The sequence below is a fragment of the Sphaerodactylus townsendi genome, linkage group LG05 (genome assembly GCF_021028975.2).
Source record: "Sphaerodactylus townsendi isolate TG3544 linkage group LG05, MPM_Stown_v2.3, whole genome shotgun sequence".
In the NCBI taxonomy this organism is placed as follows: Eukaryota; Metazoa; Chordata; class Lepidosauria; order Squamata; family Sphaerodactylidae; genus Sphaerodactylus; species Sphaerodactylus townsendi.
The window spans coordinates 57470849-57486307 of NC_059429.1; the positions used below are offsets into that span (position 1 = coordinate 57470849).

At 40.7% G+C, this 15459-nt stretch overlaps 1 protein-coding gene across 9 annotated transcripts in view; it reads right to left on the bottom strand.

Annotated features, from left to right (window-relative positions):
* The window catches only part of LRRC7 (leucine rich repeat containing 7), a 268314-nt gene that overhangs the window by 141684 nt on the left and 111171 nt on the right, over positions 1-15459 (bottom strand). For all 9 annotated transcript variants that reach the window (XR_007244582.1, XM_048497223.1, XM_048497228.1 and 6 more), the window contains 2 exons: positions 10413-10502; positions 5660-5716 (listed from right to left, as the gene is read on the bottom strand). Coding sequence is in view for 8 of the 9 variants with exons in the window: in XM_048497223.1 (XP_048353180.1) it covers positions 5660-5716; positions 10413-10502 (147 nt within the window). In the remaining variant the exon portion in view is untranslated. The remainder of the gene's footprint in view (positions 1-5659; positions 5717-10412; positions 10503-15459) is intronic.

The window sequence follows — 15459 nt, forward strand, 5'->3', positions numbered from 1 at the left end:
CATAGGTACACACTTCTCATCTCAAATGATAAACTCTGAACTGATATCACATACATATGAAACATCTAAAAACCTTTTAAATGTTCAGAAGTAATTTATGCAGAACAGAAAAACTCTTGCTTTAAAAAGTTAAAAATGCTAGCTTCTAAGAAACAGGGAAAAACTAGACATGACACCATCCACATATCCAACATAGAGATGCAGTTGCCATTTTAGAGAGATATACAAAGATGAGAGCCCAATACAAATGCCATGAGAGCCCAATCCTGATCAGGCAGTGGCATAGCGCCAACAGGGCATGGTGGGGGGGGCGATGCCCCATGCACACGCCAGTGCAGGGGAGGGGCAGGGGCACAGGGCACATGTGTGCCCTGGGCGCAGTTCCCTTTTGCTCTGCCCCTGTGATCAGGCCCTCAGTTTGGAAGCAAGAGAGGCTCAGGTTCCCACCTCCATGCTTTTTCAAGTGCTGAAAAAGCCAACTGCATTTTAAAGCTCATTCAACTTTGAATTTCAGTAGGAAATAATAAAACCATTTTTTTAAAAAATCAGTGAGAGTTATAGTAAGGTTAAATATTACTACAACAACCCCCACCTTCAAATATTTTATAGAAAAAAATCAGAATAAGAGTTGGTATCCTCAGAAATTCATACCGATCATTTGTTTCTCCCTGACCTGAAAACTCAACAACAACATTGGAAACTGTCATTTTTGGAAAAACACACTTAAAAACATTGTTCACAACAGCATATACAAAGAGATATCTGAACAATCCATGAAAAAAACTAGTACTTATCAAAATATAGCCTCAATGGTCTTTAATACATTTTATATCACGCAAGTAACACAATTCTGAGAATGAATATTCTTAGCAGAGAAATATGATACTATATTTCAACCAATTAGTGGTATGCTGTTAAAAACTGCTAAGAAATATAATAGCACAGTAATTATTATAAAATAGCACTCCTAAAATTCCATTTTCAGGATATTTTTATATCCTTTCTATAATTAGGATATTTCAGGATTACATGTGTTCATTTTTAGGAATTCTTCTGTTATGGATCCAGTTGTTGCTTAAACAGCAACATATTATGCAGCGTAACAGTAACACAACTTGAATAGGCAAAAATTCATGAACATTCCATCACTGCCACTTATACACTCCACTACATGCTTGTAGCATCTGGCACTCATCTTCTCTCCCCCTTCAAAGTAGTCACTGTTGCTCTCAGAATTTACATAAGAATATAACCCAGATTTTGAAGAACTACTGCAGGCAATCTTTCCCCTTTTCCATCTATACAAGCACTGCCCAACTGGGGAAGAGTTCTGATTTCATTTCTTTCTGCTCTTTGGTTTCCAGATTATTCTATACACTTTCATATGATATAGAAAACAACAGCAGATGATTAACTAGGCTCATTCCGCACTTGCAGAATAATGCACTTTCAAACTGCTTTCAGTGCTCTTTAAAGCTGTGCGGAATAGCAAAATCCACTTGCAAACAGTTGTGAAAGTGGTTTGAAAACGTATTATTTTGCGTGTGCGGAAGGGGCCTAACATTCAGGGTGAAAAAGAGATTATCTGTACTAAGTTGCAACATTCCTCCTCGGCTTATGAAAAGGTTGATATAATCACATCACTAATCTTTTACATTGACTACCCCTAGTGGGCTTAGTACCTTTATGATAGAAACTAGTTTTTATCCCTGCTCAGCTATGAAGTTCAGTAGATGACATTGGTGTAGTCATTCATGCTCAACCTCACAGGGTTGTTGTGAAGACAAGCTCATTGAGGAAGGGCAAGATAAAAATGGAAGAGATTTTATTTAAAATGAGAATTGGTAATGCTTTTCACAAATGGGACAGTGATTCAGCCTACATAGTTTGATGTGGATGTGTGTTGTAGCCAATAGTTTGGCTATCTTTTTTTTTTAAAAAAACCCTCTTTCCAGGTCACTAGCAGCTAGTTTTATATAGCTTCCTCTTTTTTCCTTGCTATTAGTTTGTTTGTTTTTGGGGTCAGGGTGGGGATGCTAGAATTAGCATGTAGAATATTCAGATATATTTTATATCTATTTTTGCCCATACTGCAAATTGAATAGATTCACATATCTCTAATATGCTTTCATTAGTTACCTTTATTAAGCATTAAAAATATAAAAGGAAGAAAACAAGCATTGATAAGTCAGATTGTTCTATACATGAAGAGCCAGCACAGAATAAATTATTCCAAAATGTCTGATAGGAACTTGGCTACAGAGGTTACAATCGCAGGAGAAGAGTTGTTTAATAAGAATATGACCTTCCCAGCTGCTGTATATTTATTAAACTTTACAGGGAACAAAGCAAAGAGCTTGGTCCTGGCTCCCTCATATTTAGGGCAATAGAGAAATATATGTTCCATAGATTGGGCCATGGAAATGCAGTGGGGACATTTTTGATCTTGTGGGGCAATCTTAGAAAACCTTCCTTGTAATATAGATGAAGGAAAGGAGTTGCAACGTGCCCTCGTAAATACCCACCTTTGGTTGGGCTCTAGGAGTTGGGTCAGGTAATCTGCCACCTGGTTAATTTTAAATTTGATGTAATGATAGAGAGGGGAACAGTTGTTTCGAGCTTTATCCTGCAGAACTTGGAACTCCTGATCTAGAAGTCGCCTTTTTAATTGGGAAAAAATTTCAGAAGCAGGTAGCATTTGAAGGGCATCCCAGGAAAATCCCAGGGAGAGTATTTTGGTTTCAACTGCGAACCACCACTTGGAGTCCTGAAGTTGGGGGAGGATACAATAGGTAAGACTATTGGTGTCAGAATTAAAACACAGGCGAACCCAAAATTTAAGGGTAGCTAGCCATGCTTTAGTAACAAGTAGGTGTTGTCCCGCCTCCAGACAAAGTGCAGCGTACGGAACACAATGTGGAACTCCAAATATTTTGTATAAAAAGGATGACTGTATCCTCTCCACTTTGTGGCTCCAGGCATTAATCCACAAAGGGATCCCATAAAGAAGTTGGGGAATGACTTTCATGTTGAAAGCTTTCAAGGCGGCAGGTATAAATCTGTTGCCTTTTGTGAAAAAGAAGTTCTCAACACCCCCCCACTGTGGTTCTGCAGGCTTTCACAGCAAGGTCTCTGTGTTTGGACCAGTGGGCTCTATGGTGAAAAACGATTCCTAAGAATTTGCAGAACTTAACCTGTTCGACAGATGCACCATCAAGCATCCACCTAGTAGATTTATAGATGTTAGCGAACACAATCACTTTGGATTTAGCGGGATTGATGAGTAATGAGTTACGTGCGCAGTACTTGCTGCACTTAGCCAGGAGACAGTTTAGGCCAGTCTTCGTTCTGGAGAGTAGTAGTGCATCATCCGCGAACAGAAGAAGTGGGAGAGGCTCATTTCCACAGCTAGGGCAATGTGAGTTAACAGATCTCAAGTCCAGGGACAGATCATTGATGAAGAGGTTAAATAAGAGGGGGGCCAAAACGCAACCTTGTTTACGCCTTTAGAAGATTGGATTTTTGGTGTTAATTTTCCCAATGGAGAACATCTCACTTGGTAGGTGGTATATCTCTAATATGACAGTGGTAAGATACTGTAAATACAGTATCTTACCACTGGCTCATTAGAGATACATGACTCCCAGTCAATTTGTATATTTTATACCACGTGGTGATCCCTATCAGTTGTCCCCTTACATATTAGCTACTACAATGGCCAAGCCTGTTTCCTTGTTAAAGAGGAATATTCATAAAGCACAAATGGCTATATTTCATAGCAATTATATTTACTACTAAATAAATAATATCTATTTAATATTAACATTATATATCAAAACCTTTTGTGGTATTAAAATGCTGAAGTTTTTCTATTGTTGTACTTTGTCATATTAGATTGTTTTAAATGCATGAAGCAGAATATTACCATAGTGATTGACATGCAAGAACAGGGGATAATTACAGTAACAAACATTAAGAATCAGACAGCTCCACTGTCTTTTACACTAATGCACTTGGAGAATGTAACTCACTGACCAGCTAACACCAACAGTGAAATCTGTGTCAGAAGTGTAACTTTTGGGTTTTTATCAATGTACCTGTAAAATAAATGTCATATGACTAAAAAGTCATCACAAATCACTAGCAAGAACTTCAATGCTGCACTGGTGGGTATCAAATATAAGCATGTACTCAACTGAATGGCCATTGGGTGAGAGGTAACAATTCAACAGCAGTTCACATTCTACATGCTAATGACCCCAAGGTCAATGCCTAGCTATCTCAAGTGTCAGGGCTGGGAGACTCTGAAGAGGTATGTCCAGAGGAGAAAATACTGAGTTCAGTGGAGTGAGATTGACTTCAAGCTTCGTATGCTGACAGGCCTGGGGAGCACTGAATTCAGGACAACTGAATAGTTCAGACATCCAAATCAATCAGAGTTTCAATGGTACAGGATTGAAATTTTACAGGGGATACACAAATTCAGATGATTAGATTCAGAAAACTGAAGTGCAAATAATGAGGATTGCATCATATACAGATGTGATTCAATTTCATCACAACATTTACTAATGTACATATAAAATTTTAGAACTCCACTTGTGTATAAAATATGAGCCATAGAAAAGTTATATCAGAATTGTTACATCCACAAGAATATACATAGAAGACATTTCCATAAGCTTCTTCAAGCATTCATGCTTTTTCTGAGTTCAGAACAAGTACTGCCAAAGAGTTTATAATCCCACATTACATTCTGTAATTCACAAGATATTAAAAGTTCCCAAGTATTACTTACCATTGCTATTTTCAGACCTGGTAATTCCTGAATGATTACTACACCCTTATAATTTTTATCCTGCTAAATAATTTCATTTTTGAAAGTTGATGCTCAACACAAATGTATTCTATATAAATTCAGTATCCTATAAAAAAACTCATCTCAACTGGATCTCACCTAATACAAATACCTAATGCAGATGTTAGGAGGGTTACAAAAAGAGTCTGCACAATGCGTTAAAATAGTAACCAGGGCATGAAATTCTAGTATGAAGCTGGTTTGCAAAATGTTATTAACTCAAAATTTGACTTGTGTTCACCATGATTATTACTCATTCACAAATAATGGTACCACGTGGAGAAAGGAAATTTTTCAGAGAGGGGAGGACAGAGCTTGAAGTCTACTCCCAGGTTATTACAGGTAACAGTTTAGAGACTGGTAGGTATGCCTGTGGCTGTGATGAATCATGAAACAAATTTCAACAACTGCAACTGCAAGAGTCTCTTGTTTTGGATGGAAGCCATGCATTTAAGTATTTTATTAACTAGCTGAGTAAAGTTTCTTCCATAATAGGAAAATATGCATATGTTTTCCAGTGGTTTGGGTCTTTTGACAGAAGTTGTGTTAAACAAATATATAAATGGATATATTAGATTGTATTCAAATATAAGTGTTTACCTGCCTTCTCCAAGTGCTTGTGATTTACACTCAACACTTATATGTAGGCATCAACACTGATAGCTCAAATGTATCAGCCAAGAATGTTCAAAAGATTTAAAACAGGCACTGCACTGGAAATCATTTCAAAAACAGAACAATTCCCACTAGGAAAGGTGGCTCTCCAAATACTTCAGTTAACTAAACTACATAAGCACTTACTTTGGTAGAGTTTTCAAGTGATTCTCTCGTAATTCCAATATTCGTAATTTAACAAGTCTAAAAGTATTAAGGAGAAAAATGTCATAAATGCAATTCAAAATACACAGAACATATACAGTAGTTACTTGGAGGCTCGTTGTTTCAGTAAAACTTATCCTAGCCATATATTTGCATGAAATTATTCCATGCACCTGGCCAACCTCTAATGAGAATTGTAGCCATACGTCTGTTGTGGAAAATAACAGCTTTAAATGATTTTTTGCTGATTATTTCAACTAGACAAATATTTGCTGAATATTAAGATTCAGCATATTTCTAAGCTCTTGAGGATTCAACTAATTTTAAGACAACATACTTCAGCTCTGATTGCTGGCAGTGTTCTTGACAAGCAACATGAGAGTATTTTAATAAAAATTACAAAAAAATACAAAAAGCAAAAATAAATCCATGTTACCAAAATTGTTAGGTTCACCCTCTTCTCAGCAAATACAGATTTCTTCTGCATATTTGAACCCTTCCTCAAATAAAATCTAGCAAATTATTCAGCAAGGTTAGTTGCAAGGTGATTTGTAGTATAATTCCTTTTAGACAGCTGTAAAAATATGTTTTTGTGAACTAGTAAACATTTTACAAAATAGACAAGATGAGAACTACTGCAGGAAAGAAGAAGAAAAAACGTTGGTGTTCCAAGGTGTTCCAAGTTCCTTCAAATGACTTAGCCAAAACACACCGACCTCTGCATTTTCATGTTGATACATTGATAGAACAGAGAGTGTTCAGAAAATAACAAGCCTTTCTGTGTCAGAATCCCAAAATCCAGAACATGGTTGACCTATCTCCATCTGAAGGAGATCCTGTCAGTCAGACCCTCTGATCCATGCCGCCATAGTGCACTGTAAGGTACAGGTTGTCTGTGTGCATGTGTGTGTGGGAATACACACTGTTCTCTTGTCTCCAGGAAGTTAAGTGGGTTTGCTAATTACTTGCTGTCTGTCACTGAATAAACTGTGCTTTAACTGAGAACCAGTGGCCTTTCAGAAGACTACCCTGTTATCCTAGAATGAGGATTTAAAGCTGTTCTTTAGTGAACTTTGGGAATGCTTGTGTAGAACAAAATATTCCTAAACAGTCACGTAGCTGCAACGGGGCTGGGTGTGTGTGCTGCGCCCCGGGCACACATCATTGGGGTCACGTGGAAAATCACCCCCACACCCCTCCCCCTTCCCCAGACCCCCTGTGCCCCCCACTTATCTTAGTCCAGGAGATCTTGCGAGACCCCCCCCCCCAGAGAGGCCTCTGCAGGAGTTGGGGCTCACAAGGTCTCCTGGGGGCGAGGGCAGGCACCATTCTGCCCTGGGTGCTATTTTTCCCCCCCCACACACACACACACACCACTGTTCCTAAGGCACATTCTTGAGAACCCTGAGGTCAAAGGTTTGTGGAAAGTTGCTAGAACTATTGGGTGAATTGCAGTTGTGGCTACTGGCTGATTATATCCTGTTCAGAGAAAGAACCTGTAAACACTTCAGCATCTCATCAGAATTCACCCTTGAGGTCAAGTGAAAAGGGTGGACTTCATATACATGAAACAAGTGAGCAAGCAATGCAGGCCAGCCATGCAGCAGTTGGGGTATATGGGGGCAGGAAAGCCTTTGAGCATTTTTGTGGACCACATGCAAATACTGCTGGAAAAGTGGTGTATCTGGATGCTATCAATCTGCAGGTCTGTAAAAAACTGTATAATGTTTAGCACAGGCATCTGTCAAAAAAAGTTGGAACAGATGAACTCCCAAACCCTTATGCTGCTAGAGAGGCTGACCAGCTTTAGATGTGGGGAGTAAGCGAGCAAAGGGCCAAGGGGAACAAGGAAATGCAGAAGCTGTGCACAAAGGGAGTGTCTAGCCAAGTGAAAACTCCAAGTTCCACCAACCCCACCCCAGACGCCAAAACTACCACCACTCTGGTGGTACAGAGGGCCTAAGATCTGCTTTGGCTGCAACAAAAGGGGCACATCCATAGAAACTGTCCTGAGAGCATGTAACTGAACGACTAAGGGCACTGCACAATTAAAGGCACGACTGAACGACTGCACAACTAAAGGCACGACTACAGCCCAGTCAACAACACTGAAGAGGGAAGAAGGAGCAGACTGAAAAATGCCCTCACTAGATGAACAGATTTAAATTGGGGGAAAGCAGCTCTGGACTTGGAACAGCTCAGGGCAAAAAGCAACTCTGCACGTGGAACAGCCCTGGCTCTGTTTCCATGCAAGTTTGGTCAGCTCACACCAGATCCTTCCAAATATCTATGTTTCATAAAGCCTTTAGAGAGTGCATTCTGCAAATTGCTAAAAGCAAGAGTGCAAATTGGAGACCGATGCTGAACAGGGATGTGGTACTGCACTGCGAACATCCCTTGTTCTTCCTGTTAGGCAAAAGGTATACTGTGAATGCCATTCTCCCATGGTGAGGCAGCACACACATCCCAACCTGCTCCTGAGCTGCCCATGAAAAGGAGCAGTCAGAATTTCTTGGCCAACCACATGGAGAGCAAGAAAAAGCTTGGATCACTTTAAAGGAAGCAGAGGAAGAAGCGGCTGCTGAAAAGCAAACTGCTCTCATTTCCATGCAGTCCTTGGTAGGGGTTGCAGAACCTTGAACGGGGTCCCTCCCAATCTCCCAGGACTGTGAATTCTTAGAAGAATGCAGCTTTGCAGACCTTAATGGGAACTCCTTGGAGTGTACATATCTCACCTGTGGTCCACCAGCTGAACTGGCTTTGGAGTGAGTTCTGGATCAGGTTCAAGCTTCTTCTTCTTACATTTAAGGCCCTAAATGGTCTGGGACCCTTGTATTTGCAGGACTGCCTCTCTCATTATACCCCCCAATAGAATCTTGTATTCACCTTCAGACAATCTGTCAGTGATCCTTGGTCCAAAGACCTTCCAGCTGTCCACCACTAAGGTCATGGCCTTCTCAGCTGTGACCTTTCACTGGTAGAACTCCCTGTTCAAGAACACCTAGGCCCTCATGGGCCCTCTTAATTTCCAAAGGCCTGCAAGACAGAGATGTTCTGCACAACCTACAGTTGATGACAGTGAAAGTTTCCATCAGCTGGCCTGGACACCTGAGACACCTGGAACATCCGAAATCCTTGGAAGCTTCCTCTTATTATCTTCCTTCTCCAGGATTTCTTCCAGCCTTTTTCCCTCTCCACCCCTGCATTTGTTTTAAGCATGTTGGGTATGCTATTTATCTACTCTTGTATTATTCTCTATTATTTTATTTTATTTTTATTTATTTATTTGTTTGTTTGTTTGTTTGTTCCACTTTTATACCGCCCTCCCCCAAAGGGCTCCCCCAAAGGGTATTATTGCTAGTATTGGAGAGTGGTTTGATTAGATGCCACCTTTTAAAAGCTATGTTCATGTTTTATTCAATGTTATACTGTTCATTGTTTATTATCTATGATATATCTGGTTGCAATCCACCTTACATCCATGTTGATGGGGAAGACAGAATATAAATAGAATATTATTTTTATTATTAGTATAAATCTCAGACAGAATGGCTAGCAGCAAGTCATCAATGGAAAGTGAAGAAGAGGCCTCTCATATTCTCATACTCTGTACAACTTGGCCTTGTGAGTTTCTTAGTTACTTTAGTATTTGTTATCTATAGCAGGCTGATGCTGGAGGAAAGCCCTCAGTGTGGGGAGCAGGGGACATTAAGGATACTGACCAAAGGAACCCACATTGGGGCATGATGACAGTATGCTGGGGTGGGCCAGCAGACTACCTGTAGAAAGGATACAGCCTGACACCCACTCAATTGGCTAATGTTGGCTTGTGTCTTTGTTAGCCATTGGGAGAGAGAATGCGCTGTTGGCTTGTGAGAAAGCTGAGTGGAAATGAGAGGGGAGGGGAAGGGAACTCATAAATATTGCAGATATTGCAGCAGACATCAAAGATAATGGTCATGGACATAATGGGGTGGACAGAGAAGGACATGACAGGGAGGAAGGCAGGAACTAGGGAGGAGTGAAGAAACTACCTTTCAGGGTACAACTGAAGAATATGGGACAACAAGGGATTCTTGAAATTGGTTCCCAGGATGTCTTGCAAGTTATTTGAGGAACCCTTGAGATGGAGTCAAAAACCTCTTCCCAGCTTGCTGCGAGCAATTATAATCTAGGCGGCCCTTGATGCGCCAGCTGTGCTAATATGATTAATTTTTGTATCCATTTTCTAAGTTATCTACTCTGTTCTGGTCTTTTTTATGTGCCTATTCATTCTCAATTGTATCTTTTTTATAACTGAAAAACTATATCTTTTTCTCAACTGCAAAAAGAAATAAGCCCTTACAATTTGGTATACAACCACTGGCCAATGAGGTATAACATCACTTTATTGTCAAATTTACACTAATATTATTAAGACATTAGCCCTTGACAATTTGCTGTATAGTCTGTTGGTGTGATCAGTTTAGCTCTGTTATAATCTGGGTCAGAGCTATTCCACTTTCAGCTTTATCAATTCCCCACTTCATTAGTACCTCACTCTGCTGTAGGACCTCTTCTTCCCAGGCCACAAGGCCTTTAACCCCAAGAAACTACACTTAAATCCCACTTCTAATTCAGAAAGAAAAGCAAGAACCATAGTTAAGTACATTTTTAAGATTCAGATTTGTAAACTATCTTTTAGACCCCAGATCCAAATGCTTCTGATAATGTGGAACTGACAATTAATGCTTACCTTCCAAAATTAGCTGGAAGAAATTCCAGAAAGGCATCATTTAGGTAGAGCTGGGTCAAGTTTAAAAGCTGTGTAAAACCATCTGGGAGCCTGAAAACAAGTTAAAGATTTAGCTTTTATACTTATGTTACTATAGAAACAATAAAACACATCCCAGTAGAGCAGTACCCCCATTCACACCCTCATTGCGACACACTGAATGAAGAAAATATATTGAGCCATTTGTCAAAGCTAACATTTTGTCTGTTATTGAATCCTAAGAAATACTACACTGCTGTTGGAGAAGATTTATGCACATGACATATTAAGGTTACATCATCTTTTCACTTCTCTATAAAGCTCTTCAGTGATGTATTTCTATTCTGAAATTATACCAGACAATAATTATTCTACTTTAAAAAAAATAACCTCCATCCAACATTCCATACTCTGGAATAAAACCAGAGTTCTGTGTGTGTGTGTGTGTGTGTGTGTGTGTGTGTGTGTGTGTGTGTGTGTGTGTGTGTGAGAGAGAGAGAGAGAGAGAGAGAGAGAGAGAGAGAGAGAGAATATGCACAGAAGGAAATCATTTGCAGTCTGAAATCCATAGCCTTGAACACCTGATGACATTTGACAAATTAATCATACAGTTTTCGCATTCTAGATTGGCCTCCTTTGCATTCGGCATCATGAGCTGTCTACTCTAGAATATTCCTCTGATACATTAACCAATTACAAAAATGTTAAAGAAAACAAAAACAGCACATCTAACTGGATAAATTAATATTCCACAATTGAGATAAACCTCTATAGGACTGCTTATATGTGAGAAAAATATTTAGTGCATGTTAAAGCCTATCAATTGGTGGTATAAGTAACATAACAGTATATTCTACTGGACAAGGGCCACATTAGTCTGGTAAATCTGCTGCACAATTGAAGTACCTTAGCACAGCCTTTGTACTAAATGAATTGCATCCTAATTTCTTTGAGATGTTTTAGCATCATGATATTCTTAAAGCAACATGATGTCAGTTTTACTGCTGGTACCTAACTTTTACCAAAAAGCAGATCGAGTTCCAGTGCCACCCTTAAAAATCCTGCTTAATGGTTGCATCATGAATTAGACCTCTGAAAGCACTTGGAGATGTTGCACAGTTAGCTGTTTTTAAAGGGAAATTAATTAATTACATTTCTAAATTGTCAAAATTGCCAGGTCCTCCAAGCCAGCACAGAAGTCATCCATCTCTTGAATAGTGAAATTCCAAGGACTAATTCTTAGGGCTCTCTGCTGAGTTTCAATACAATTGATTTTCAAATGGATCATAAAGAGACAAACACCATAATGTAAACAACATTCTGGGGGTATCACATTTGACCCACATTCCACAATTCATCATTTGCCTATATTTGCACAGATGCACAGAGAATGGTTAAATAATCCCTAAGTAATGATATTGTACGTAGCAAATCTTCTAATGATCTGATACAAAATACTATTTTCCAAACTTGACTGTATCAAGAATAGTGCCAGTTCTCCAAGATGCTGTTTTCCAGCTCAGAATGAAAAAATGAAATTCAGTATATGCAACAGTTAGCATCTGGCTGACTAGGCTGCTTTGCAGCACCTATGCAAAGTCATGCTCAACATGGGTGAACCATTTATTGAACAATTAATATTGTTCCATTTTGTTTAGTGATATTTTTCACCCAAATCCTGGACAGTAATCAACATTTTAGGACATTAACAAAAAATAGGTGAAATTTTCACAAGTAGTTTAAAACAATAAGGCAATAAGATAAAGTACATCAGGATTTCTGCATCAACTCTGTGAGCTGGGACAGATCTTTTAAATGCCAAACCAGTTCTGAAACAGTTAAGCAGAGATTGCTCCTATTACTGTGACCTTAGAGAAAAACCTGTTTTCATCGACTGCCCACCAATACTAGGATACTGACTGTGTGAGAAATATTGTAGAAAATGGGTGATCTATGTGCCTCATCCTGCCTTCCTCCATATAACATGCAAGCGAGCTGTGATTTGTCCTCTCCAAATCAGCCTTGGCACCCTTCCTGAAGGGATTAAGAGAATACAATACCCCTGGAAAGCGTTCCCATCTCCAGCTCTGGACTATACACCCCTGCAGAGACAAAAGACTTGATGATGTGTCTTTCAGGCACACCCAAGCTTGGATCATCAAGTTAACCCTTTAGATTAACAACCCAACCATTAAGGTTGATGTCTGTCTCTTGAAAGGCAGGACTTCTCTTTGTTCTGAAGAAGAAGAAGAGTTTGGATTTATATCCCCCCTTTCTCTCCTGCAGGAGACTCAAAGGGGCTTACAATCTCCTTGCCCTTCCCCCCTCACAACAAACACCCCGTGAGGTGGGTGGGGCTGAGAGAGCTCTGAGAAGCTGTGACTAGCCCAAGGTCACCCAGCTGGCGTGTGTGGGAGTGTACAGGCTAATCTGAATTCCCCAGATAAACCTCCACAGCTCAGGTGGCAGAGCTGGGAATCAAACCCGGTTCCTCCAGATTAGATACACGAGCTCTTAACCTCCTACACCACTGCTGCTCCTGGGAGATTAAGTTCTCTTAGTATGGCTAGGGGGCCTGATTGCCCCTATAAAATAGGCCCTCACCCAACACTTAGTGTTCAGTGTGTCTGGACCACTGGTCTGGCCACTCTGTTCCATCCAGTTCTTCTGAGGCAGAAAATGGTTCACTTGCTGCTGTATGCCACCTGCTTTCTACCCTGCTTCCTTGGAGCCACGGGCAAGTCATTGGATTCTGCTTCATTGACCCAAAGCCATCTGGTTCAGTATCTTGTCTAAGAATTCCTGCAATTACTCCACTATTCCAAACTTATCTCCTCAAAATTGCTTATATCCTAGACTGTGTGTGTGTTCTGTTGCTTTGATTATTATGTGCTTGTGTACCCTTATTACCCCTAAATAAAACTGTTAAACTTTATTGGCTCTTCTGTGGAATTTCTTGTAAAAGCTGATCTTGGTATACAAAGGAAACAAAAAACCTGAGCTTGCCCGACCTTTTGCTAAGGCAAGAGTCTGCTCTCACTGATTCCCCACTCTAAAAGGGAGAAACTCCCATCATTTCAGGTAACAAATGCATTACCCCCTCTTTTCCAGAACAGGGTCTAGCAAGTTTATTAACTGAAGCAGAAAAAAGACAGTCTGTATAACAGCTACTATACAGGTATCAAGGAACTGTACTTCAGGGAAAATCTACAGAAGGAAGTCCTACTAACCACAAGTGTTCTCACAATCAGCATTGACATCTTACATGGACTGAGAATGTCAAAGTCAGCCTGTCACAAATTTCAGATACTAAAGGGAAATCATTACTTCACATGAATATTGGGAAAAGCGATTGTAGAACTGGGTGCACTGTTGACACCTCTCGCCCGAGTCACTGACCAAATTCTACATATGCATATGAAAAATAATATGGAAGACAACTGAATTATTTGGCACCCCACAGTAATGCTACTCTTCCAGAACCATCATCTGCAGTTTCTCTGTCACACAGGGACACAACTAAAACGGTACATTGGTACTTACCCTGAAGGGACCTTCTCCTGGTAGGCGATGAGGGCATCTTGGATTGGGTGATTTCCAACCTATACTCAGGGAGGCAGGACTAAATGATGTCACTTCCTGTAGAGGCTGGAATCCATCTTAGATCCCCAGTATTCCGTTGACTCAGCAGTGAGAGAAAAAACTCTATTATCTTAAGAAGTAGAACAGGAAGTAACAAGAACAACATAATAACGAAGAATAACATTGAAAACAAACATCAAAACGTGAGGAACTCCAAGTATTTTATAACTAACTACCCCGATCCATAGAGCATAATAATAAATGAAGGAATGATTAATTTTGGAGACTGCATAGAAAGTGCGCACAGGGAGGGCCAAGATGCCCTCATCGCCTACCAGGAGAAGGTCCCTTCAGGGTAAGTACCAATGTACCGTTCTCCTGGAGGCGATCTCGGGCATCTTGGATTGGGACCTCCCAGAGCAGTGTCCCGAAATGGGTGGGAATGTTAGTCTCCAAATATATGTTCGAGCACTCTAGTTCCAAAAGCAGTTTCGTTAGCCGCCATGGAACGCAACCTGTAATGTCTGATAAAGGAGGATGAAGAGGACCAGGTGGCCGCCCTACACACATCCTCCAGAGGAACCTGTCGTCTGAATGCCGCGTTAGTTGCGGCACTCCGAGTGGAATGAGCTGTGATGCCGCTAGGCACAGGTATGTGAGATGCTTTATATGCCTCGGTAATGCACATTCTGAGAGTGTAACTGAGTGCAGCCTTGGACATCTGAGCTCCCAGATTAGGCATGGTAACGTTTATGAATAGGGATTCAGTCCGTGCCTGATATTCTCTGTTCTGATGATAAATGTCTTGAGCCTCTACGGACATCTAAGGTGTGCCAAAGGATTTCTTTGGGATGTGAAGGACTTGGACAAAAGGTGGGGATGATCACCTCCTGCTTCATGTGGAACCTGGAAGCAACTTTTGGAACAAAGGTGGGATCCAGCCTCATGACTACTCTGTCCTTGTGAAAGATGCAGAGCTGGGAGTTGACGGATAGGGCCTGCAACTCTGAAATTCTTCTGGCTGTAGTGATGGCAATCAGAAAGAGAAGTTTCATGCGAACCCATTTCAGATGCACGGAACGGATGGGCTCGAAGGGCGGTTTGGTGAGAGCTGAGAGCACGATGTTAAGTCTCCATGAAGGGAACCGATGGACTATCGGAGGTTGTTTTTGTGAGACCCCTTTGAGGAATCTAAGTATATCTGGGTGCCTGGACAGTGGTAGTCCATGAACCTTGGGCCAAACAGTCATGAGCGCTGCCAGCTGTCTGCGAAGAGTAGCACTTCTAAGGCCCTTCTCGAATCCGACCTGGAGAAACTGTAAAACCTGAGGGACAGAAGGTCTCAGTGGGTCGATCCGGGCCTCTTGAGCCCAGGAGAGGAAGGTCCTCCACGAAGAGTTATAGATTCGAGAGGTTGATGGTCTGCGGGACGCGATGATTGTATTGA